General features: G+C 38.7%; 1 protein-coding gene across 2 annotated transcripts in view; it reads right to left on the bottom strand.

The window, feature by feature from the left end:
- The window catches only part of LOC134533115 (protein brunelleschi), a 56,207-nt gene extending 36,670 nt beyond the window's left edge, over positions 1–19,537 (bottom strand). For both annotated transcript variants that reach the window (XM_063370381.1, XM_063370382.1), the window contains exons 1-8: positions 19,414–19,537; positions 18,445–18,567; positions 15,434–15,625; positions 13,403–13,689; positions 12,078–12,530; positions 9,402–9,542; positions 3,364–3,562; positions 2,058–2,325 (exon numbers count right to left, since the gene is read on the bottom strand). In XM_063370381.1, the coding sequence (XP_063226451.1) occupies positions 2,058–2,325; positions 3,364–3,562; positions 9,402–9,542; positions 12,078–12,530; positions 13,403–13,689; positions 15,434–15,625; positions 18,445–18,565 (1,661 nt within the window). In that variant the 5' untranslated portion in view covers positions 18,566–18,567; positions 19,414–19,537. The remainder of the gene's footprint in view (positions 1–2,057; positions 2,326–3,363; positions 3,563–9,401; positions 9,543–12,077; positions 12,531–13,402; positions 13,690–15,433; positions 15,626–18,444; positions 18,568–19,413) is intronic.
- Between the last annotated feature and the right edge of the window lie 7,135 nt (positions 19,538–26,672).

Genomic DNA, 26,672 nt, shown 5'->3' with positions numbered 1-26,672 from the left:
AAAAACGGCCTATTATGACTTAGTGTTGCAGATGGGTCGGAAATCTTATAATGACCACATCTCTATAACGACCGTAATCTCGGGAACCGTGAGGGGTCGTTATATCTATTCTCCGTTCACTCTTAGCTGAGTTTTGAAATAAACAAACACCGTCGTATCACTGCGCCGCGTCAGCAAGTGATAGGCTGAATTTATCTTGCGTGCCAAGCACTAGTTGCAACACACACACTTCCGTACAGTTGGTGCTCATAAAATAACGGAGAAGTAATATAACAGGAAAATGGTTCTTCTGTCAAGCCTAGTTTTTTTTAAAAAATTACGTCTGCTGCGATAAAATTACGCCACTTAATGCTACACCCTCCGACCTTTTCTGTTGAAACCATTCAAACAAACAAGTGTCCAAGCTGCTAAATGTGGATTCGTTCATCGTCTTGCGTTTATTTAATCCACTTGAAGTGTCAGCCTGTAAAGCAAACTGAAGGATTTTTTCGCGATTTTTTTTGATGTTGCGCACTGTTGTGTTACCGACATTAAACTCAGTCGCAAGTTTGCAATCGTTTCTCCACTCTAAAATCTTTCTATAATTTTTGTTTTGCTGTCGATGGACAGTACCACTCGCTTTCTTTTCTGTTCATTTGATGACATGATGAAATGTTGCGCTCAACACTTCCGCACAACACAACGGTATAATCCGTCGGAATGCAGATCACTGTTACAATACATAAAATTATCACCACCTTCACGCTTCAACAACGTACACTAATGGAATGGACTGTCTCCATGCGCCGGGTAATCTCTGTGGCACGGCGCCGTGCTGCGCGCGGGAGTGTACAGTCCGGTCATGCGGACGTGGAATCGCACACCAGTGTATAATCTATTCACGTAACATGGAACACAAAAATATTATGTACATACGTATGTATGTACTAGTATTTTTTTTTTTTAACTTTCTGTGTATATAAACATAACTGAGTCAAAGTACTTTGACCAACATACATTTTGCAAAGTATTTTAACATTTACATACATTTTGAATCATTGGTTATATGTAACTAAAAAATTGGACTTGATGGACATAAATCGCGGTTAATCCGCGAATTGGATGATCGAGTCGCGGATAATCGGGGTTCTACTGTATATGCATTTTTATTAAACCAATGTGTTACTAATATAGAGATGTTTGTTTGAAAACAGTTTTTTTTTTTAATTAAATTACAGAGATCTGTCTGTGAAAAATTGCAATTATTCTGTTGAAAAGTTGTAACTTCAACTTTGACTTCGAACTTCGGAAGTTTTAAGATTCAGAATACAACTTGACTTTGACTTTAGGAAAGTGAACTTTGAACACCCCTATTAGTAAATCATTTTTACATTCCTAACACTGGAACTTTTTTCAAACATACAAATTTGCGGCAATTCTTTTAATCCAAATAGTTCTTGATATATACACGCTTTATTACAAATTATTTTATACTCATAGTTAAATCATAGTTAAATCATAGTTATATCAGTCAAAACGGCACTATTTTGGTGACCCGAGAGCGACATTTAAGTCTGGAAAGGTAACCTCGAGGATAGCCCTGCTGGATCAGCGGCACGCCCTCTTACAGCGATACAGGATACACCCACACAAGACCGCACATTTGTTAGTGGCACACCAGTGGAGTCCTCCTCATACGGCCAGGCCTCCGGGCCGCCCCTGCGAGGGATTCAGGGGCTGAACGAACCAGACCATCCACGTCGTTTCTCTGCCTGAAAATCAGCCGCCTGGCGCAACACTGGTACACCACGACAGAGGTAGTTTTCGCGTACATCCGACCAAACTGCTGCCTCCTCCCGGACAAACAGGAACGTGGACACAGCTACCAGTAGCGGATCCAGAGGGGGGGGCTAAGGGGCTCAAGCCCCCCCCCCCCCAAAAGCATCTGGGTCCACTATTGTTTTAGTGTTTGCCTCGATAAAGCATAGCCTCAGCTGGGTCAAGCCCCTCCCAAACCAAAATCCTGGATCCTCCACTGACAGCTACGTAATGCACGGAGCGAGAACGGCGCCGCGAACCTGACGTGCGGCAGGCCGGTGAGGTTGACGGGCGGGATGACGGCGCCGGACCGCAGCACCAGCGGCACGGGGGCGCCCTCGCACTGCGCCGCCAGGGAGCGCAGCTGCAGGGCGAGGTCCCGGCGCTCCGCGGAGCCCAGCCGCCCCCACAGGCACTGCAGCAGGAAGGTGGCGTGGCGCGTGGCGAGGGCGGGCAGGCCGGAGCGGCGTGCCGCCACCACCAGCTCCTGCAGCAGCTGCACCTGCAGGCAGGGCCAGCCCCGCCCCCCTGCGACACACCACCCCCGCAAGAGGCACTGAAGCCCAATATTCCTCCGTTGTCGTGGAAAATAACTACATACTAACCCACCTTAACCAAGCATTCATGCAATTTTACAGCATTTTAAACGTAGCTAACGATAAACTACCGATAACCTTCAAATCCCTCAGTGCCATTGTACAAAATCGTCAAGTATAATGAGAGAAACTCACATACACCCTTTTTTATAAATTTACATATTTATTTTTTTCGAATCATACCTCCTTGTAACAAATTACTAGAGATGTGCGAATCCTTGATTTTCAGTTTGGTTCGAATCCGATTCGAATCCCTGGCAATATTTGAGATATGAATCCGATTCCGAATATTAAGCACAGAATAATTAAAAATAACTGATTAATTTAAAAATAATGTGTGTTCGTTTTTTTCTAACTGTAACTACTGGCAATTATTTATTACACTGAGATTGAAATGTTTATAGTTATGTTAACTTAATTAATTATAAACACTTTAAAATATAAAAACCAAAATATATTTGATTCTCCAACTCAATCGTAATAAACTGCACGCCACAGGGAAATCTCAGTTTTATAAATGTTTCAGCTAACGAAACAATTTTTTCTCCAATAAATAGCCAAGACTCTTTTTCTTGTAGGTATGTAATTGTTTTAAGTTTATAGTTTGCTATACGACGAAATTCGTAATTATAGTTTAAGCTGTCGAAATCTCGAAATTCTTTTAATGTTACTGTGTTAATATTATTTAATTTACATATCTTTCTTTGATACATTATCTTATAAATACTTACGTAATAGTAGCCTAATTTTATTTTTATTTTTCAGTGCTAGTATTTTTGAGCCGTATTAAATTAAATTATAACTTTTGTGAATATTCGTAATACTGTTCGAATCCATCTATGTACGATTCCGGGTTCGGGTAATTGTGGATTCGAACCGTACCCGAAAATATCGGGTACTCGCACATCCCTACAAATTACCCTAGCTATAATGTGATAAGGCCTGCAGGGAAATGCGGAGGAAGCAGCACCTTTAGTGAACTCGGCGGGGTCCAGCGAGATGCTGTGGCCGGAGAGCGCCTGCAGCATGAGCTGGTAGCACTGGCCCCAGTCGGGCTGTGGGTTCTGTGCCGACACGTAGCGGGTGGCGGCCAGGCGCAGGCAGAATGACGCCTTGCGGTGGAAGCCGATGCGACCATACAGGTCTGCCAGGCTGGTAAAGCGCTGCACCTGCAAAAGAACGGTTGGCTTACGTGGCATTTAAGCCAATTTCACGAGAATTGCATGAGTTAAACCTAGCAGCTGACAGCACTTACCTAATACAATTTTTTTTTATTAAGTTAGATTAAAACTATACATCAAACTGACATGGACCAAAGATATCAAAACAGGAATCTGCCATGGCCTACGGTAAGTAACCATCCCAGCATTTGCCTGGAGTGATTTAAGTACTGGACTGAAGTCAGGATGGCCAGACTACAATTAAAACCAGGGTCCTAGGAATTGCAAGTCCAGAGTCTTACCACTGCCCTACTTGCTCCATACTAAACAGCTTGAATATCAGCACTTCAATTGTCAGGCACTACAATTTCTGGATGCCATCAGGGTGATTATGAACACACATTATGCAATAGACAAAGTAAACAACGAAGATCCTGATCACCAAAGAAAAAAGCTACTACGGTATGAATACAACATTTTGGATGCTATTTATGGCATCTTTGCTGTTATATCCCATGTGTGTATCAATTGATGGTATAAAGCAAATAAAAGATTTGCGATGGAATCTTAACTACAATAAGTATGAAATAGTGTAAAAATTGTAGTGTCTCAATTTTTTTATAACATACGTAGTTGAGTGTGTTAGGAGTCAAACATATTTTAACCGAAGTTAAACATAAACAATATTTGAGGTTAAGAACTGTTTCTGCAGTAGTTTTGTATTGTAAATCTATAGAATTCATGTTAACTAATGCAATGCACGTGTTTAGCAGTATTGAACACACAAAGTTTTGTTTCCCATCTTTAGTTTAAATGTTTGATCAAAATGATAGAAATTAGAAAATTAAATACTAAAATCAAATATTTAACATATATGTGAAAAAAAAATTGTTATTTTTTTCTGATAATTTATTAAGAAACCACATTAACTATTAAGAAGTTGCTTGCCCTTTGCTGTCATTGATTTATACAGTCGTTCACACATCTAACGGATTAAAACTAAACACACAAACAGCATTGAATGCAGTATGTGGTTCAGTAGTGCATGGGGAATACCGCATATTTCCACGAGCGTTCATAATCAGTCCACAGGCCACAAAGAAACAAGAAGCCTAACGAAACAAGGCAAGGTCACTCCAGTGAACAACAAAGATGCTGTTTGTGGATAGTATCCCACCCCCTGCAACATCCAGCTGACACCCCAGTGAAACCCAGCAGTTCCCCACGTGGCCCGCATACCCCAGATTGCATACATGGCAGCAACGCATTCATGGCAATGGTGTGGTCTTTGGCTACAGTGTAGAATTTCATTCCAGAAGCACTCTCAAGGGACTTTTTGATTTGCCAGTATTGATTTTGGAGAACAAGGAGAAATGAAATTAGGTACGTTTGAACAGGAGTACGAACTTGGGTTCTCCCGAATTCTGTCCATTACGCCTTCATGCCTCCTTACTTGATCCTGCTAAAATGTGTCAAGATCAACTGAGAGTCCTACAACACTCTCAAGGCTTCGTCTCACAAGCTGAGTTGGTTATTTCATTTTCTTGTCATTCCAATAGGTTACTTGCATTTATTGCTGGGTCACTAATTTTCACCCAGGTTGAAGTTATTTGCGAGCTGTAAAGTTCACTAGAGTGATCATAATTAATTACACTTCCGTAACTTTTTTTTTAATTTAGTATGAAACACAGTCAGCCACACCACTTACTGTATCTACTCGCATAATGTCCGCAGTAATTTGGCTACATTTTTGACAAAAAAAATGGGGTGCGGACATTATGAGTTAAAGTCAGAAAAAAAAAATTTTTCCTCAAAATTTTTCCGTTTTGTGTAGAGTGAAAAAATTGTTCTCTCATAATTAGTTTACTAGCAGAGCGCTGGTTACTGGCGACCCTCCGCAGCGGACGTGAGAAATGTGACAGGTGTCGAGATAATTGGGTGCCGGCGATTAGTGGAAGACGCCACTCTTTTTTTTTTCTTCTCTCACTCGCGTGTGCGCTCTTACGTTCAGAAGCCGCACCTAGCCTACACAAAATAAACGCTTTGCGTGAAAAGATATTTTTTTAATCTTTCATTGAGATGGCCACTGATGGCAGGGGGCAGATGTCTAATGTCTGCATTAGCCGGTGCCGGCGAGCCTCCCTCCCTGTCCCTTGGCCACTGTGTGTATAAAAAAACTGTGCGCATGTACCCCCACCACTTCTCCGCTACCTCCCCTACTTTGTGACGTAGTGTGAGTTGACGCGTACTGGCTTGTGCTATATATAGCCCATCCCCTTGCAACTCGCGTGACGTCGCAGGCAGCTGCGCAGTGGAGTGCGAGTTTCTGAGTCCGGACGGTTTCACCATGCTAAAAATCCCTCTACCGCTCCAGAGAAATGAACAACTCAAGGTCAAAGCATTGTTGACAGCGTCGGTAATTTTCCATCCCGTTACTGTGCCTTTCAGGGGTGGCCAAGGTTGCTTTGTCTGGTGCGGACTTTATGCGGATTTTAAAAAATTCCATTTCAAGTATTTAAAAATGAATGTGCGGACATTATGCGATTAAATACGGTACCGGCGGCAGATGCAATTTAATGGTGCAATTTATGATGATTTATATGCACTGCTGAGATATTTTAATTATACAATTTTTAATTATTCGTAATATGTTTATTAAAAACCAACACAGGTTAGTTATTTAAGTACATATTCAACCACACTGTGCTATGTTAATTTTTTTTTCACCAGAAATAAAAAAATTGTATATGGATAGCATTACATATCACTAAATAAAAAATCTGCATAAAATGTGCAACCAACATGCGGGTAAATTCAGTATCATCTTAAAAACTGTTTAAGCTATGAACTGGAAACAAAATAATCTGGTGTACTGACTGCAACAATTTGTTCCATTTACAATGCTTTGAATACCTTAATGTGCATAAGAAGAAACATAATGTTTCAACACATAACCACCTAAGACATTGCTTGCAGTGAGACAATAATAAAAAAAAAGTCTTATGATTGATCAAAAAACAATGCAATTTAAAATGTGAGGGAGAAATATCTTCCAGGTTTTAGGAAATCTTGCATATCAGGACCCTTGATGATTTGGAGGACGATGCTCTATGGGACGATGATGGTAGCTAAACAACACGGCCATGCTCACACGAGATACACAATTAGTTAATTTCAAACATGTTTAGCTAACAGAATCATTACAATGACGCATGAAAACCAGACATGAAAAAAAAAGTGTCCGGCAGCTGCGTGAACCAACCTGTGAGTGTACTTGTGTTTCTATTTTCTGGTTAATGAATTTACATGATATTAAAGCAAGTCTTTCCCGTAACTTTTCTTACTACAAAAATGTTTGGCTGAATTTACTCGATTCAAACACACATCTTTGTTGAGATTTTTTAAAATTAAATTGCATCTTTAACTCCTAGTAGGCTTGAGGAAATATTGGTTTTTTGAAATAAAGTGAATATCAAATCAAAATGTTAAAATATTCGCTAAGTCTAACAAAATTGTGAATATTGTTCTCGGCAAAGCTGTATTACACTTATTTTATAAAATACAGAATTGAAGTAAAAATATTGTTTAACGTTTGTAATGTAATGTTTGAACTGATTAAGTGATTAACCAACTGGGCCCTATGTATAACATCATTCAATATAAATGATAAAATAACCAAGCATAATATGAATACTGTGCAATCATAAATGCAAACATAGTGTCACATTTTGAATTAAGAAACCAACTTTATTCAAGCAAAACATATTATAATAAGTGAATCTTAGGCTTCTATTATTTAATGCTTTGCCACAAATGTGAATTACAACCTAAGCTTAAAATAAAACAAATATCAAATTAACTGGTGAAATCAAATATTAAAAAGTGCTCCCCTTTACTCGCTTAGTCAAAGCTTCGCAAAGGCCTAACACATATAGTAGATAATATTTTTAGAGAAACTAGATGAACTAAAAGACAAGTGTCTTAGGGCGGAATTCATAGTGGTGATATAAGCAATACTTGAAAAAAGTACTGCTAATATGCATGCTTAAGTATGGCATTAAATTCATAGTGAAAAAAAAGAGCACTGCTTATTAGGACTACTTCAAGTAATACTTCGCGAAGCAATGCGTCAAATAAGTACTGCTCAATACAAATTCACAGTCATAAAATAAGTTTGCCTTGTTTCACAAGTATTCATAATCAAATAAGCCATGCTTATTCATTGATATAAGTAATACTTCATGAAGTCGGCTATCTAGGTGACTCAAGTACCGGTACGGATTTGTTTGTTGTAAGGAATAGGTTATGTAAGGTATTAATTCCCGTTAATTTTTGCATATATTAAATTAAAAATGAGAGAGTAAACACATTCAATTTGGGGAAAAGAAACTAAACAAATCGTTGCCGCTTAGTTTTGTAAACAATACAGGCTACGTACATAACCTCTTCTGCATCTAGCGTGATGGATTTTGAACAACTTGCAGATTAAGTTTACGAGGACCATGTCAATGTAGGGACACCAAAGCGCTACATACATAAGAGATGCATTAAACCCTTTCGATATACACGGTGAACTATTATATTCGCGTGCGATCTTAATCCACGCAGCATTCTTCGTTTGTGTTCTCATAGCATCCGTGGTTTTATTTTCAACTACTGCTTTGTATTTTAAGACCAACTGCTTAAACAAAATTCTTTCTGAATCAGTATAATTTTTTCCTCTCTTTTCTTTTTCTCTAGACATCACGAATCACGAAAGTTGTTTCGCTACCACGTGGTTAACTTCACCCGCTTATAGATCACAGACACAAGATGGCCAACATAATTTAACAACACAAACATTCAAAACATATTTATGTAGTGTTAAATTCATTTTTAATACATGTTCATATTTATGTTATTCAAGTTCACTAGGTATCAAATAAAGTATAAGTATCATCTTACGTATTAATTTCATTATTTTAATCGCATATATGGTTTAAAACATGGATATTTTTATTTTCAAACAGGTAAACTATGTATTTATAGCGGTGTATTTGCTTGCGTTACGTTGACACAAAATTTGTTCTTTACTTTTTGAGATACTTCATAAAGTACCACATGGCCAATATAAGTAGTGCTTGTTCAAGTATTACTTCGTCAAGTATAGGTTTATGAATTCATTGCTGGAATAAGTACTACTTGAAGAATAAGCACTACTTTATAAAGTATTACTTATTCGCCTAACAAGCCTACAACTATGAATCCCACCCTTAGAATGGATAGTTTATTAGATTCTAGTACAGTACTTTAAGGGGCCCACCTAGTCAGAAGTGTATCTGTAGTAGTGAGGCAGAAAGGTAAGTGCAAGGCTCGCTGGTGCTTCTAGCACAGTATCGCTTCTGAGCGCACGGCTGTGAACTGGCGCGCAGTGTTCTTGTCATGCTTTGGACAACTATGAGAACTGAACAGTGACCATAACATTATATGGCGGAAAAATGAAGATAAAAGTGTAATGCAAGTCCCTTACGTGCTTTCAAGAACCTGAACCGGGCATTTTATGGTCTACAAATTATGCTGAAAGTATGTGTTTTATTCATTTTGACTCCACCAAAAAATACATTTTAAAAAGAAAATACGGAAACAAAACTACTCATCTGCCATAACTGTATTCTTAAATGCTTTTTTTTGGTATTAAAATCATGTGGTTTTTTTTCTGAAGCTCTGCAACACCATACTTATGTCGAGGTAAGCAGGCACTTAAATTATAAATTATTGCCTCAGGACTTGTTTCCCTCCTTTTCTAGTTTCAATTAAAAAAAAAAAAAAATGCAGTTGCGTCCTTGCTGTGGGAAGTTGTGCTGCTTGCCTTCTCCAGCTCGGTGAGAGTGACGTCTATGAAGACAACGTTCTGGAGGAAGGAGGCGGCCTGAAGCGTCCAGCCCTGGTCCACGGCCACCCTCGCCGCCTTGTAGCTCGCCTCCATCTCCACGATGCCTGCATTCTTGTACTGGGCACACCACATCCGCACGGCCTTCTATAACTACACATGTGCAGCAGAAGATAGTCAGTGCTGTGCAGTCGTGCACAAACATCGGGTTTGCAAACTAAGACCTGGCACCCCTTTCCCTAGACAGCTAACAGCTCTGTTCAAGTGTGACATTTCAAAAGGGTAAATATTAGAGATGGATCAAATATATTTTTTCCTCAAATATGATTCTTCAAAGAGCAATCCGATTGCAAATTTGACTTCAGTCAGGAATAAAATAATATATGGGCAAAAAAATTAAAATTTAAGTTTTAAGAAATATTTAAACCATGCATTATTTAAAAAAACCTTAGTTATAAAAAAATTATTTATTTTGTCAACAATTTTTCCTGAAGACCTAAACAATCATTTCCAGAGCATAGTACCATGTGCAGATACAAACATTTGGGTTTAGTCATACCAGGGTATTGTGTATGAATTTTCTGAATTTTCTTTCATAAATATTATTACTAGAACATCAAATCTTACGAATACTAATAATTAAATGGCATTTTAGAATATGGGAATTTTATTGGCCCACTCTAGTAAGTACAGTAGAGCACCCCTCAACCGTAATTCCCACAAACGGAACTCCCGATATCCGGAACTAATTTTCCAAAAAAAATTAAAACATTTCCGCACTGGAACGAGGTTTTTTTGCTTTTGCCTGACTGTACATGTCTTGTAGGCGCGCGCGCACGTCTGTCAGAGAGCTAATTATAGCCAGTCTTTCCCGCACATTGCGTAAATACACCGCTGGTTTTCGCGTCGGACGTGAATTACTATAAAGATGTTTATGCTATACATAAGTAGTTTTATTGTTTCACTATGTCAAGTAAACGGAAAATTCCGGCCGGCCCGAGAGTATGTACACCGACTCCCACTACACACGCTGACACACGTGATAGCCAGTAACATTTACTTCCAACGTGTGATGCTTTCTGTTTGTAGACAATAATTTAGTGTACAAATATGTATTATGTACATATTTATACGTTAATATATGGTAAAACAGTCTACATTTACCTGTATTTCTCTATCTCTGTGTTTTTAAACGAGATGCTTGAAGTGTTATTCTTGTGTATGTGAAATGTAAACTGTGCGTGGCAGTGACTATACACTCTCCAGGAAGTGTGAATCACTAGCACGTCAACACAGAAGTAACACAACACCGCAGCTGTAGTCCTACTACCTCCCCCGAACCCTCTCCTTGTCCTCTTTGCTCACGCACCCACCCACAGAGATAAGAAACACGTGCCTGCCAGCTTGCTTGAATGAAGGTCATTCAACCGGCCCAGAGGCCGGCCCTACCGCAACTCCCCTTACCCGGAATTTTCCCATAACCGGAATAGACCTCCCCCCAATGATTCCGGTTGAGGGGTGCTCTACTGTATAAATAATTTAATTGAGAATGACGTGCAATATTTTAGAAGAATGAACAAATAAATGAATCATTCAAAGAATTACCATGTTTTATCGGATAATCGAACCACATTTTATACTAATAATGAAGTTTAAAAAGAGTAGGGGGGTATGACTTTTAAGCAAGAAGAGCATTTTTGTTGAGGTAAAGTTATTCATAAAAACCAAAACTATTCATTGAAAGTACAAATATTTAAAAAGTAGAGTACACATAAGTATGCCAAATTCATGCAACAAAATCATATTAATGGCAAAGACGACAAACAGATAAAGGTTATAACATTTGAAAACCTATTTAAAACAAAATTTATCAGATAACTTTGTGTTTCTGTTAATTAAAAAAGTAAGCTGTAACAGCAGAACAAATAATAGATTTCAACATTAAAATACGTACATTATTTTATACGGGAAAAGAAGTTTACAGGCAACATATTACATGGAAAATAGTAACATATTATTGATATACTGGACAAGAAATAGTATTGCGCAGTTACATCTTAAACGAGTTTTACTTTAATTGTAATTACTGTATTTTTCCATTATAACTACCAAACAGCCTGACAGCAACTTGAAAACTGATTGCTGTTGCATGGTGTTTTATCCTGTCATTTTTACTACCTTCAAAAAGTGCTCGGAATTTAACAGTGGAACCAAAAACATGCTCCGTTTAAGTAAGAATTTTTTTTCCAAATTTAGACGCCCTAAAATAACGGTGCAACGATTATGCGATAAAACACAGTAGGCCTTAACGTCTCATCAGCATCTGAATTGTTACATAATTAAACATGACTAGGGATAATGGATTGAGAACAAAGAATGCACAGAAGGAATTGTTGGAGGAAAAACGGGAGAAACACTGAGAGATGCCCACCACCTCAGACGTAACATACGAAACGCTTGGCACTAGCAAAAAATCCAAGTGCGTCCTCACCAGGAATTGATTTATTTTTGTTTATGAACACAACATTAGAATAGAATTTAATGTAGTTCCACCTAGCTCGATGCATGCCTACAGTTCACTAGGTTCAATACAGTGGTCTTAAGACATGAGGCGGGAAGACTCTGAAAGTAGATCATGTTAATTTCGGCACGAACCTTGCTGTAGTGGATGATGGCCTCTCTGTAGCGCTTGGAGATCTCATCTGGCGACAGCGCACCGCTCGGCTCCGGCTCCTCCCGGGCGGGGGCGGGGGCAGGGACGGCGACGGCGGGAGGGGCGGCCACAGAGCCGGCCCGCGGACGGCCCTCCTGCAGCGAGGCGTTCCTCTGCAGGGGGTAGCTGCGGCCGCAGTTGGGGTACAACACGACCACCGAGGCCGCGCACAGACCCTCGCAGGCCCCGCCCAGCCACAGCCAGTCGCCGACGGCCTTCAGGACCTCCGCGGCGGACGTGTAGTAGGCGAGGGCGTCGGCCGGGAGGCCCGCCTGCAGCGACAGGTCGCCGAGATGCTTGGTCATGCGCCCCACGCAGCGCTTGCGGTTCGCACGGGACTCCAGGTCCAGACCCACTATATCCTTCTTCTCGAAGGGCGCCAGCAGCAGGCTCACCTGGAAAACCACGACCACAACAACTGCCACATTCTTTCCAAGATACATTGAAATCTTTTAATATTAGCATAGAATTTATCTGAAGACTCTGAGCCAATGAAAGAACTTATGAAAGAACAAATTTGGGTTTAATGTCTAGTCGACATTTAGTTTATTAGAGATGATTGATGAGGAATGAGGTAATGTAATCGGAAAAATGACGTTAATGCACTGATGAGTAAATAGGTATGTCCCTTAAAAACCCACTGGCTCACAGCATCGTCTGCCACGTTTACCATTTTCGACTCAAGCAGGAAAGAAACCTGGATCACCGAAGCCCCTATAAAACCTAGTAGGCTAAAATCTTTTAAGAGTTAGAATTAGTAATTCTTACCATTAAATAAGTTTAAGCACTTTTTGTTTTCTATAAGTACATATTATCATAAACTTTATTAAAAAATTTTCCCATTTGAAAACTATAAAATTTCTAAATCCTTTGAAAAAATTCTTAACAGAGTTTTACAGTATTTGATAGCACCCATGAAAACCATCTTTGTACTATGTACAGGATTGCGGAATTAAAGACACGTCCATGGAATTAAATTAAAAAATATAAACAAGCCATCAAAAAAATTTAAATTATGATATTATTATTATTATGTAATTATTAGCTTTTTTTCTGAAACCATTAAGACACTTTCATTCAATTTCAAATCTGTAAATAGATAACTCACAATAAACTGAGAGGCAGTAAAAATATTTCCTTATCCTAATTTCCAGGATATTAACTTTAAAATTATATAAATGAACCTAATAACAAGGTTCTGCTGTAAACGAAATTCTGGATAAAAGGGGACTTGGAATGATGTTCAAGTGTCATCAACAGCCCGCACCTTCTCCACTTTCTCGCGGCTCCTCTCCAGCCTCTTTGACTCCAGCACCCAGAAGAGCGACGAGAGGAACTCCGAGATCTGCGCCTCCATTCCCGCGCACGCCTCCCCGTCATGGTAGCGCAGTGCGCGTGCCTTGAAGTTGGAAGGGGTGGGGAAGCTGCTGGGCTCGCTGTCACCGGGGCCGAGCAGCACGCACCGCGAGTCGTACAGCGTGGACGAGTACTTCACCTTCAGCGACTCGTGGACACGGCACAGCTCGTTCAGCTCCGTCTGGTTCTCGTACTTCCCTGCGGCAACAGTTTACCGGGGTTACCCACTGCACGGAACTACTGAGCTGTCGGTGAATTAGTTGTGGCGGACCAATAATTCTGACTTCTTGATTCCACCAGCACAGAACAGATGGTTTCTACCGAGAGGTCATCCATCCCCAGCCTAGACAATTGTTGCAGTGGACAAAATGTTGATGTGGTGCCAAGGTTTTCCCAAAACCCACCACAGGATTTGAGCCTGTATTACGTTATCAAGAGAGCATCAAGAAAGAATAACCCACTAGCATATTCGTGTCGAAGTCGGGTTGGCAGATGAACATGACAATAATTGTAAGCAATTTTACAGAAGAGATGATCTCCCTCTCTTAGATCTGAAAGTGACTCAAACATGGATATGACACATTTGGTAAATACTGTCGCATTACTGATGAGGCGCAATGTACCACTTGTGTGGAATATGCCTTTACATGAAAATTCTAAAGGGTTGCTGCCTGTGGTGTGCCTGGCTGTGGGTTGAGCTGGCCTTATGACAACTGTCTCGGTGGAGTTGGAGGTAACGGTCTGATAATTTCCGGTGGATTTCCCCAAAGGGGATGCCCTATAAGTGTCCTGTGAGCTGCCTGGAGCATTCTTCGAGGGGCATCTTTCTTTGGTAGGGGAAGTCGGAGTGGGGGTGGGCTTGATGGATGTCGGAAAAAAGACTACTAGCCGAGGAGTCGTGGCTACACTCCTCCTTTGTTCAGCCGTGGCTCAGTCTCTGGCTTTGGTGTAGACCCAGGGGGCCTCGTCCCCTTCCACTCGAATAGGTCTTGATTTAGTGGGCTCACCAGAACTCGCGACAGTCTCCCGATACACACTAGTCTGGGACTGATCGTTTTCTTCTACTTTGTTATCACGCACTACAGACTCTGATCATACTGCACATAGAGAGGCGGAACCTAACTAGCGTACTGCACTCTTAACTCCGTGTCGTACTAGTCCTTTGGACTGATGGCGCTCCCGTCGGAGAAGTGTCTACCATGGCTGGCAGACATGCATTCCAGGGGAGTCTATGCTTTCTTCCGTAGCGCGGTGAGTTAACACCCAGCTGCTATTCAGTATTCAGTGCGGTGAGCGAAGCTCGGCTGCAGTGGCTATCTCAGCCATCTGTGGCAGCCCTTACATGTGTTTAGGAAGGGAGGGGATGACGGCTTCAAAAATACGGACATGCGTGGCAAGTCGCGCATCAATACTTGAAGATATACTGTTTGGATGAATAAGTCTAATAGAGCAGTGGATAACACAACCTTACAAATTTGATTGAGTTAGTAGTGTTTCCAGACATAAATGAGACGAAGTGGCGAGATGCCTGCCCTGTAATTGCTACCCATTAAATTCTGAAAATTTCTACACTTTGTATTCAATTTTTTCCCTTAAAATTAATAGAAAAGTATTATGTATGGTGGTTTATAAACTGTAAATTCCAACTTAATACTTCTGCCATAATTTCACTATAGGCTATTTTAAGTTACATTAGTATTGAAATAAGACGCACACATTTTCCACAAGTGATATTTATGACTTAATGCATAATGTTGCATTTCTTCATTCCAAATTTCCATTTTTCCATTTTAACAGTAATATGACAGAGCAAAGAAGAAACAGAAAATTACAGTTAATGAAACACAACAAACTGCAATTATACATAATCCACACAGCAGCATTAATTACATTACAAACTACTTTATAAAATAAGCATCCCTTCAAAATAGTGCTCACACACCGATCGTGATGAGCCCCAGCAGACGCCGGTGGGTCTGGTAGTCTCCCCAGTCGTTGTTCTCCACTGGGTAGTCACGGATGTAGCGGGCCGATACGTCACGAACCACCCCCACACAATCCGTCACTTTTGCCTGGTTTACACGGGCCACTCTGTCCAGTATGCGTCCCAGGTTCTTCTGCTTACTTTGTTCACCTGTTGCATAAGACTGGAGTACATGACACACAGGCACACACATGTTAATGAAGGTTTAAGGTGTTTTCAACATTGGGATCACAAGGCATGGAGGAGTGGAGAAACTTTGAGATGGCGCAGCGATAGAATCAACTGGTAGAAGAAATGAGAACAGTCCCAAAAAATTCCAATGGCTCATGGCAACATCTGACAAGTTTCCCAATTGTTAACAGTTTGGATTTCAGCCCGTCGGAAATCAAACCCGGACCTCTTGATGGGAAGCGAGAGTGACCCGACCAATCGACCACCATTACCTACTCTCCACGCAAGCTTAAATTTGCCTAAAAAATAATCTGACTTAGCTAAGTGAAAGGTTGTTAAGGTTAAGTCAGCTACATTAACATAAACAAACTTTTACTTCATTTACTATTCATCTTATTGCCTACAAGCCAGAATTCAACATATTTACCAATTTCTTTTGTTTGTTAGTCCAATTTTAAGGGTTCTGCATATAGCGACATCAGCAAAATAACGTTGAAAAAAACTTATGCATAAGGTTGCTTAGGTTAGGTCAGGTATATTATTAATTCCTGCATATTTAAATCTCCTTTCCTTTTTTTTTGTTCCTTTTGTTTAATTTTTTTTTATTAGCTATATTTCCCACCAACTGCTTCTTTGCAGAGTTGCCATTTAAAGTCTCCAAAAGACACACTGGTAATTTTCCAAAAAAATAAAAATAACTCCAAAAAATGCATTTTTTATACCTCCTGATATTTTTCTAATTATTTTATAAGCTGGTAAAGCTATAATTGAATATTTTCATTACCTGAGACAATATTCTTTTCCATTGGCAAGCATATAGAAGGAAATTATTTCCTTCTATATTTGAATAGCCGAATCAAGACATTCGCATGTTGTGACTGGTTGTCTCATTGTGATGATGAGTGATTTAATGTATTCATTTGAATTTTGTAATATTCATGGTTGTGTGATTTCACTGATTTAAGTTTCTGAGGTTGGATTTTCACATTTTTTTCTCAGTGTATATTAAATGTCAATAACCTAACCGACTGTTCAAACGAAGTTATAATATTTTACACTAACTAACCTAAACTAACTATTATAAAAGGTAAACTGCCGGTGAAGAACTTAAATATTGCAATTCCAATTTACAGGTTGATTATAAAATATGTCAACAAGTTAAAAAAAAAAAAAATCATTTTTGGATTTTGATTTGTTTCTGTTGATGTCGCTGTTTTTTCTGTATGCACTCATTTGCTAGATAATTACCCAGACACACACACACACATGCACGCATACACACACACATACACACACATTTTAGGGTAAATATGTATTGTACGGATTAGCGCCAAAAAAATCGTACAAATATGAAATAACTTTCATTATATGCTATATTACGTCCTCTTTTCAGAACCGCCTGCGGAGATAAAAAATTCCAATTACTTTTGGAGATATCAAATTTTTTAATATTCATTTTTTGGCAATTTTTTTAAAAAAAAATTTTAAAAATCCGAAAATACCTTTATTCTGTGCTCTTTAACTTCCTCTTTTCATTAAACCCGGCGGAGATCAGAAATTCCAAATACTTTAGGAGATATGGAATTTTTTAATTTTCATGATGTGCACTGATGCGGCGTTTGAGCGGGAAGCCTACGATTCACACATCCTTCTGGACATACCCGAATACTCACGTTGGCAAGCCTTCTTTTCTTAAAATTAGCAAGAAGTAATTAAAAATACTTTAAAATACTGTGGATGGTTGGTTATATTAGGTAAGTATAGCTACATTAAAAAAACTGTAAAATCATTTTATGGTTGCTTAGCAAATAACTTTTTAATATGTAGCTATCCAGCGCTAGGAAACCGTTTACATGATTTCACAGTATTTTTAATGTAGCTATCCTAACCAAATCAACCATCCACAATGTTTTGAAGTATTTATAATGTAGCTAACATAACATAATTGACCATTAGTTTTCATGAGTTGCATATTTATTTACAATAAACAAAAAAAAAACCGAAGATGCACGATCGGGCGTTTTCCTCTCGTCTGTTGAAAGAAGGCTTGCCAACGTGAGTATTCGGGTATGTCCAGAAGGATGAGTGAATCGTAGGCTTCCCGCGTTTTCACCATTGTTGCTTGTTTACAAGTATGATTTTTTTTTTTTTTTCGCGACGTAGTTGAACGACTACATCACGTAAAAAGAAAATTACGTGAGTTCCTACTGTTCATCCTTTTTCCCGGTTTGTTAGGTCAGGTCAGCTACATTATAAATACTTTAAAACTAAACAACCATTAAAATTATTTTATATTATTTTTAATGTCCGTTCAGTTTCAAAGTATTTATACTGTAGCTGACCTGACCTAATCTACCTTTGTCCCGTTTTGTTAGGTCAGGTCAGTTACATTATAAATACTTTAAACTATACAAGTAAAATTAATTGATATTATTTTTAATTTCCGTTTATTTTGAAGTATTTATCATGTAACTAACCTTACCTAATGGAAAATTTCTGTTATTTAGGCATTCACGCACACACGGCAAAATATAAAATGGCGTCTGTTGAATGATTACATAGGGCTTGTATTGCAAAATAAGAACGGCTATATCTCCAAAAGTAATTGGAATTTTTAATCTCCGCAGGCGGTTTTGAAAAGAGGACGTAAAAGAGCATATAATGAAAGTTATTTCATATTTGTACGATTTTTTTTGGCGCTAATCCGTACAATACATATTTACCCATTTTAGAAAAGATTACAATGCAATACCCAATGCATGCGTGATCTAACTAGGTACAACGCTGACACTACGCACCAGTTAGCTTGAGGAGCACCAACAAAGCAGCGTGGTCATGAGCCGTCTGCTCGTAGTCTGGGTGTGACATGTTGCTGTCAGGAACTGGGCTCGACAGGATCACACTCACCGATGATCTCATCACTGCACACACAAATTTAATTCATAATCCTAATTCGCTCTTCTTGCACAAACTGATCACACGCATGTACATTTACTAACCAGTACCCTAACAAATTGGTTAAAATAAATGAACAGGAACAGCAATAAGTAAAAAAATATATAAATCACGTAACTTTTTTTACTTATTACACCTGAGCTGAAACATTTAATACACCAGGTGTTACCTCACCCTTTTAAAAAGTTTTTGAAGTCACTAAATTATGTTGGCTAGTCCACTACTTCTTTACTATTTCAGTACAGTTGATTTGTCAACCTTGAGATGTAAACATTTAAATGTATAACATATTAGGGGGCATGATAACATATATATTTACTGCATAACATTATTATAACATGGGACTGCAATTGAATCGCTACAGGTACATACAGCTAAATCATATAAAAAAATTTATTAATTTTTTTTTATATATCAATTATATATCTGACATAACCTAACCAACATTTAAATTTTGTTGAATTCACCCTATTTCCCTGAATCCTTCACTCATGCACGAAAACCTCAATGTACTTATGTGTTATGATTTTGGACAGTTTTTTTGAAGATCCACTGCGAATTTCAAAATGCCCTTTTCGGTGAAAACGAGTATTATTCTCCCATTTATTTGAAGGAAAGTCCGTGTTTCTAATCTTTGACGTTTTATTTGGTTTAGTAAAATTATATTTCTTTTTTTTATTATTATTATTATTAAAAGCTGCTGCTAAACTGTTAAACATTTAAAAGTGGTTGAAAATGATGCACAGCTCTTTTAGAATACATAGTGAACTATGTAAACCATCAGTAAAAACTATAAAAAGAAAATTACTTACCAAACCATTAATGGCAAATTTACCAAACCACTTATGACACATGTTATGATTTTCGACCATAAACCATAACCTACATCACAGTCCACCTTTGGCTAGCTCATAGAATAAAGAGTAGTTGGGCTAGCTGTCAACAAATTGGAAATGGGGAAGGGCAGCTGTACAAACTGGATTTTGTTTCATATACAGCCATAAGAAAATCTTAAAATCCAAAATAGCGTTTTTTTTTGGAAATTATGCCATGAAAAATATTTAAGCAACATTTCGGTTAAATTAAAATGCCGTCATCCATGGTCTCGTGACTGAAACCTGGGGTGAGCCTAGTGAATGCTTGCGTGAATTGAAACTATGAATTTAAAAGTCAAAAACATTTGGAGCCGATGACTTTTTGAGCCAATGACTTTGGGAGCCAAAGACTGTTGGAAGCATTGAAGCCTACCATAAATTGACACTTTCATCCTAATGAATTGAATTTTTGTGAAAATGTACATAATTTTCGTTAAATGTATGTAGTCAAGCCTGTATTATTGTATCCAGTGTTGTTAAGTAACGAATTACAAGTAATCGGATTACTTGTAACGATTACTTTTCAAGTAATTTATACTTGTAACGAATTACATTTAAAAAATGTAATTCCTACTTGTAATCGGAATACATAACTTTAATTGTAATCGATACATTGAGGTAATCGATACTTTATATTTACTTGCCGTTACTTTTATTCTCGGAACGTTTAATGATAACAATTAAGAACAAGAAGAACATAAATTTTTGTATTAGTAAAGTTTATAATTTTAAGCTTGTAGTGATACGATCGTATGCACAACATCTATGATCAAAAATGACAAAGCACAGAAGTGGCTTGTCAGGTTCTATATATATTTGCCTTCTTGTTCTCATTTTGTTTACTTGTGTTGTGTCCACTACTCTCAAACGCATAGCAATCATGGATGGTATAGGTAACCGAAGTGATACTGCGACAAATTCAAATGCTGAAGAAGTCGTTAATAATGAGCGTCTTTTTAGTGTTGGTAAAGATGTTTTTGCCATCAAAAGAGGGAATCTATCTGATGAGAACTTTATAATGCAATTGTTTTGTAAGGTCAATTCCAAAATTTAGTGTTACTTTTATTACAGGTAGCTACTTGTATGAAGTCTTTTGATGTTATTCAAGCAAGTTTGTCCTCAAATATTATTCATTTAATTAAAGATAATAAATTTAATCATTAGACGAAATCATTTTTTTTAACAAAACATATATGTATGTATATTTATTAATGTAACAGTGTGTAAAATAATTGAATCGTAATTCAGTTTTAAAATGGTAGCGGAAAGTAATTGTAATTGTAATTTTACTGATTACTTCTATGTAAAGTAATTTTTACTTGTAATTAGTTACATTGTCACCACAGTAATTGTAATTGAGCCCAATTACTTTTTCCGAGTACTTTTAACAACACTGATTGTATCATACTGATGAGATCGCATCCCTGTGGCGAGATTGTATCCCTGTGAAGTGATCGTATCCCTGTGAAGAGATCATATCCTTGCGATCATATGTATAGCCTACCTCCGATGAGACCGTATCTTTGCGATGAGATCGTATTCCTGCGATGAGATCATATCCCATTGAGTTGAATTTTCGTACAAATGTGGCCTTTTCGTTAAATGTGATTTTTTTTTTTTTAATTTGCTTCCTTTTTTTTAATGTGCTTCCATTTTGACGAATTTGCTTTCTTTTTAGAATGTGCTTCCTTTTTTTGAATGTTCATCGACAAGACTGTATTCAGGCCATGCTTGACTTCGTGGTTCGGACATAACTTGTTTAAAATGTTGGTCGCGTACCTATCGATAAATAATACCTTTAGGTTCAGATACGCTTGGCCTGTGTACATGATTTTGTACATGATCTGTTAAAAATGTTCGCCGAGTATCGACGAAAAATTTCTCTTGGCTACTGACTGGATGTGACCACCTACTGGATGTGCCTTGCTACTAACTTGATGTGGCTGGCCACCTACTGGACATGCATTACTGGACACTGAATAACGTGCCTGGCTACCAACTGGACTTACCTTGCCATCAATTTGACTTTTATAGCCTGACTAATTGACTGGACTTGAGTGTCTGGACAAACTAACTGACGTTCCTAGACAACCAACTGGACGTGGCTGTCCACCTACTAGATGTAGGTACCTGGTTAATCGTCTGTAATGTAGATCCGCCCTGAAAACACATGTCTGTGCATGTAAAGGATTCGCTCCACCTTCTAATAAGACTGTAGAAATCATGAAACGTTAGTAGTACTTTGTTTTTTGTTCTTGTGGTAGAGTATAAATTGTGCAATAATTTTTTTGTTTGTAGGTAAGTACTTTATTGTTTTATTTCTGGAACCTGTCACTTTTCTGGTATTCTAATTAAATTACCTTTTTCGTATTAATCAAAGAGGCAGGGCAGGTGGCTGATAACATAGAAGTAATAAAAGCAAAGCATTAAAAAAAAACATCTAGCCAATTTTCAACTTGAGCAGAATTGGCAATGGCCCGTCGCGTTCGTCCGTCAATCACGTGACCTCAATCCAATCAGAAGGCCCGAAAAATTCCATCCACGCATCCGTAAACAGCTTCCCAAAATTTAACTTTTGACGGATGGACAGATATAATTATAGCCTTAAAAATATTAGCAAGGCATTGCCGACCACCTTAAATATCAAAAGAAGGCCTTGGAGTTTGTTTATTTGTTTAGCCGCTTCCACGTTTGAACCCATTTTGAAGTTAGAATTTGGATACAAAAAACTGACAGAGACATTTACGTATGGTAAAACTGAAAATAAAATAAAAAATCATAAATATTATAACGAAAAATAAATTGAGTTTAATGATTTATATAAGTGCTTAACTGTCATGATCGTCAATCAAATCCACGTACGCGAGAAGAATTTTAACCAGTATTTAAGCTTTCTGGTCTGTTGGCAGCATCAAGACGGACGTGTAAATCGCTCGGGTTTTTTTTTTTTTTTTTTTTTTTACCCAACTCCAGTCCACTTAGGATACATGACAAATTAAAAAAAATGTAATTGCTTGCTAATTACTTGTGAGTACGGGTAAAGGCTGAACGAAGAAAAAGATGGAACGGAAATCAAGTGCGAGATTCTCAGAGGACCGGTTGTTAAAATTCCATTTAAATGCGGCCGGCAGTGATCCCTCAGCAGCCCGGCTGGGGGGCTTCCGTCTGCCCGCCCGCCGTACGTGCGTGAGGACGAGGGTGAAAGGGGAAACTGCAGCGCAGGAGACAACACCAGAGAGTATTCCTCCCGGCCAGTCGGTATCGGGTTTGCACGTGTAATGTCCACGACCATGCGGTTAGGTCCGGCGACATCCCTCCAGGGGTATTTAGTATCGTAAAATATTTTATCATAATATTTCGTGTTTTCTGCTCATGAATTTTAATAAACTCATGATATAACCATACTTAATTGCTAAAGGTTTCTTCTAATAAACAAGTCCTTATTGAATGATTTTTATGAACTTAAAGGTAAATTTCTTAAGTCAATCGTAGCCTGTACTGAAAGTACTAAATCATGTGTTATACAGCTTTGGTATGTAGCTTTCGTTTTTAAGCTCTTTATTTTTAGTAATAATTTAAAAAAAATCAGGTTTCCATGTTTTGAAGGAAAAAAAACTTAAATTTTATTGATTCAATGAATGATCAACTATGAATAAAGAGTTTGAAGATGAAGGTTACATACGAACGGTTAATCACTTTGTTTATTGGACTGAAGATATTACTATTCAAGACAACCAGTACTGATTCAATCAGTATTATACTTTCGTAATTATTAAATCAGTATTATATTTGTGTATTATTTATATCAGTATTATATTTAAATATAAATAGTTTTAATATTTGCCAGGGATGTCGAGTCAGTTGATATTGCCTGTTATGTATGAGAAGCTTTGGTTAAAATAATAGTATATTTCTTTCAAACATTGCATTTAACTTATTGTTGGACAGTAACATCGATTTGGCATAATATGATTTTAAGAACCTGTTTTAGATAGTTTAAAACTAATACAAATGATTTATCTCTAGTTCATTTATATTATAAGAATCATTTTAGTTGTTTGTATTGTAAATATTTTATGTAGTTTAATGCTATGGTTGTTAATTATTTCTTATTGTGGGTTCACAGCAGTTGTGACCCGCGAGCAAGCACTGCCTAATAAAGCAAGAACACTCGTAACCAAGCGAATGTGTGTAAAGTCAAACGTCTTGTATTTCCTTTATACTGTGTCTCAAAATAAATGTATGTATAATTCAAACAGTTTGTTTGACAGCTGACAAATTTAACACTCCCAACACCTGAAAGCATTTTAATATCTTTCTAACGTGCAATTATTAGTTTTATTTTAGTTTCACAATGATATAAAAATATTGAAAAATAAAAACAAATTCTATGTAGGACGTAATTGTTAACTTTATTTAGTTTAGACACTGGTGTAAGACGTAAAATCAACCACGTTATCGCAGACCTTAAGCCTTTATTTACAATTTTTTTTCTGGTTCACATTTATGTTCCTCACAACCAAACGATAAAGTTACAATAGGAAAGATTAACAGGAGAGCAAAACAATTGTTCTTTTAATGATACTTTTTTTATTATCTTATACGTGTGACTGGTAAGGACGAACTTATGATCAATATCTTAAAATGGGAGGATTTTTCAAATAACTAAATATAATATAAACTATATATATAATATAAGGTTTTTTTTTCAAAATCCGATGTGCTATAAAAAAATACATATTTTACATAACATTATAAGGTTACTACCAAAAGTTTGGCAGGGTTTTAATTATTTTTCTACATAATCGCAAAAACAATCGAGACATTTGTCATATCGTAGCTTCTCGGTGCCTTCTTCGAAGAAGTTAGACGCCAGTGAATGGAGATACATGGACAGCGCCTGGACTTCCCTTTCCGTCACGACGTCGCTGTGAGGCGGATGGACTAATCGCGCGGCGCACTGGCTCCCGCGTCAATACGTATCGCAAGATTTGCGAATAGTCGAGGGTTTTTCAAAAATGTTATTTTATTCATTTTTCAATTAAAATATTTACATCTGTCAAGGGTTCTTTTTTCTTCAAAATTGTTCATTTTTCTTTGTATAGTAGTTACCATAAAGCAACATTAGAGTAAAAATCGAGAAAGTGATATTTTCGTTATAATGTTTTCATTTGATCATGTGAACAATTTACCTAAATACTACTAATGCTTTATGTTTTTAAAGTGAAACTTCTTTTGGCGCGATGAGAGATAAATTTCAAGGACGAATTTTGATGCAACGTTTTCGTAAAAACATTGTCGTGAAACGTTTCTGACGCGGACAGAGAATAGGTACTTGGCCAAAGCGATATACCCCTTACGATGTACTTACAGTCGAGGTTTGAACTGCCAAAGAAGTTTCACTTCTATCGCGTGTACTGAGTTACACGCGCTCTTTTATTTTTTTTATTTTTTTGCGGAGAATACCTGTCCCTAATGATTATCCCCACGCAAATGAAAGTAAAAGCACATATACATATCCTTAAGGTAGGTGCCCTGGTGGTAACGTTTACTCCGGAATGGTATGGGGCCTCAATATTTTGGCCCATATTATCTGCCAGTCACAGATACGTGGTTAACTGAAATGACTCGGACCGAAGACAGGCGACAAGAACTCGGTGACGTCCGACCTGGACAAGTGTTGCGGCCAGACGTGGCTCGAGTGCCAGGCATCGGTGACGCTGCGAAGAATGGCCAGGGGACCAGGAGCCATGAGCTGGTCGATTCTGTTACGACACACACACACAGCGCACCGGCGAGCATGCTGTTATGATTCAACTATTAGATGATCTCAATACTCGACTATTCTAAGACAGGGTGATAGGAGGCTCAAGACTAAGAATGAAAGACAATTCAATATAGAGACTTGATTTACTGTCACGTACTATTACAGTGTTAGCTGTCACCTAATTCCGCCAATGATCAGGGAGCCTCGCTACCACACCTCGGCAGGTTCCTTACCCACGCTGTGCTGGGTCGCGCTCGCGGCAGGTTCTCGACGACGGACTGCGGCGGCCGAGGACCACGGCGCTCCGTGGTTCCGATGTCACGACTTCAGCCGTCCAGTCGCCGGTGACCAGAAGAAGCTTCTTCTCGACGGTGGCTGTCGTTTTTATCCTTCTGTCCGCGTCCGTGTTGATGTTCCGTGTTGTCCCCTTTTCTCTCGCAGCGGCGGTCGGCCTTCGGCGACCCGCGTCGCTGTTTCGCTGGCGGTGTTGAAATTGCTGACACCTCGTGTTTGACTCAGGGCGAGCCTCGAAGCCGCTTGCCAGAGTGCTCAGAGTGAGTCATAACAATGCGTCCGCGACGTCAGCGCGAAATAGCGGGGCAGTGCCCTGTCGCGTGGCCGCCGTTGCGAAAGGAAAAGACGGGGTAGGAACGAGGATATTGTCAACACGGCCTCGGACCCGAGGTTTCAAACATGGCAACCACGCACAAAAAACAAATGAGGGGTAGGGGCTTTTCGGGGAGCCCGAGACGACGGATCTGGGGCGCGGTGCTGTGACTCTCCCCGCTGAATCACGCCTCGTCCAGAGACCTGCACCGGCCTCGACTATAAGCACGGCGAAGGCGAGAAGAGACCTGAAACAGTGTGACAGTTAGCCGCTTGGGTTGTAGGTTCTAAGGGTGGTAACTAGCCGGCTGACGACTTCGGACTCGTTAGTCAAACCTGGCAGTAAATTTATTGCCGATCCTGTTCTTGTCTTTGATTCCCCCCCCCCCTCGAGACCTCAGTAGAAAGAAGAGGGTAATCAATGGGCCCGTCTCGTCAGGGGTGTATCTGTGTCAGTGGTGCGGGATGATAAGTGCGACTTTAGCTGGTATTTATAGAGCGGTATCGCCTCTACGTAAGCGCAAGGCTCTGAATTTGCGCGCGGTCTTCTCGTCGTGCATAGGACAACTATGAAGTTTGAGCGATGACCGTAACATTATGTGGCGGAGCAAAAAAAAAGATGAAGGTGTAATGAAAGTCCCTTAAGTGCTTTTAAGAAACTTTACCGGTTGTTTTATGCGTAAAAAATACTCTGAAAAATTTAAAAACTAAATCCAGAAACCAAACTACTTATCGGTCCTCAGCGAATTCTAAAATGCTTTTTTTTTTTCCGTAAGTAGACCCCACTCGGATATCTTGTGTAGTTTTGGGATCTCGTTTTTCC

The sequence above is a fragment of the Bacillus rossius genome, chromosome 6 (genome assembly GCF_032445375.1).
Source record: "Bacillus rossius redtenbacheri isolate Brsri chromosome 6, Brsri_v3, whole genome shotgun sequence".
Classification (NCBI taxonomy): Eukaryota; Metazoa; Arthropoda; class Insecta; order Phasmatodea; family Bacillidae; genus Bacillus; species Bacillus rossius.
This window is presented reverse-complemented; position numbering and strand designations above follow the sequence as displayed.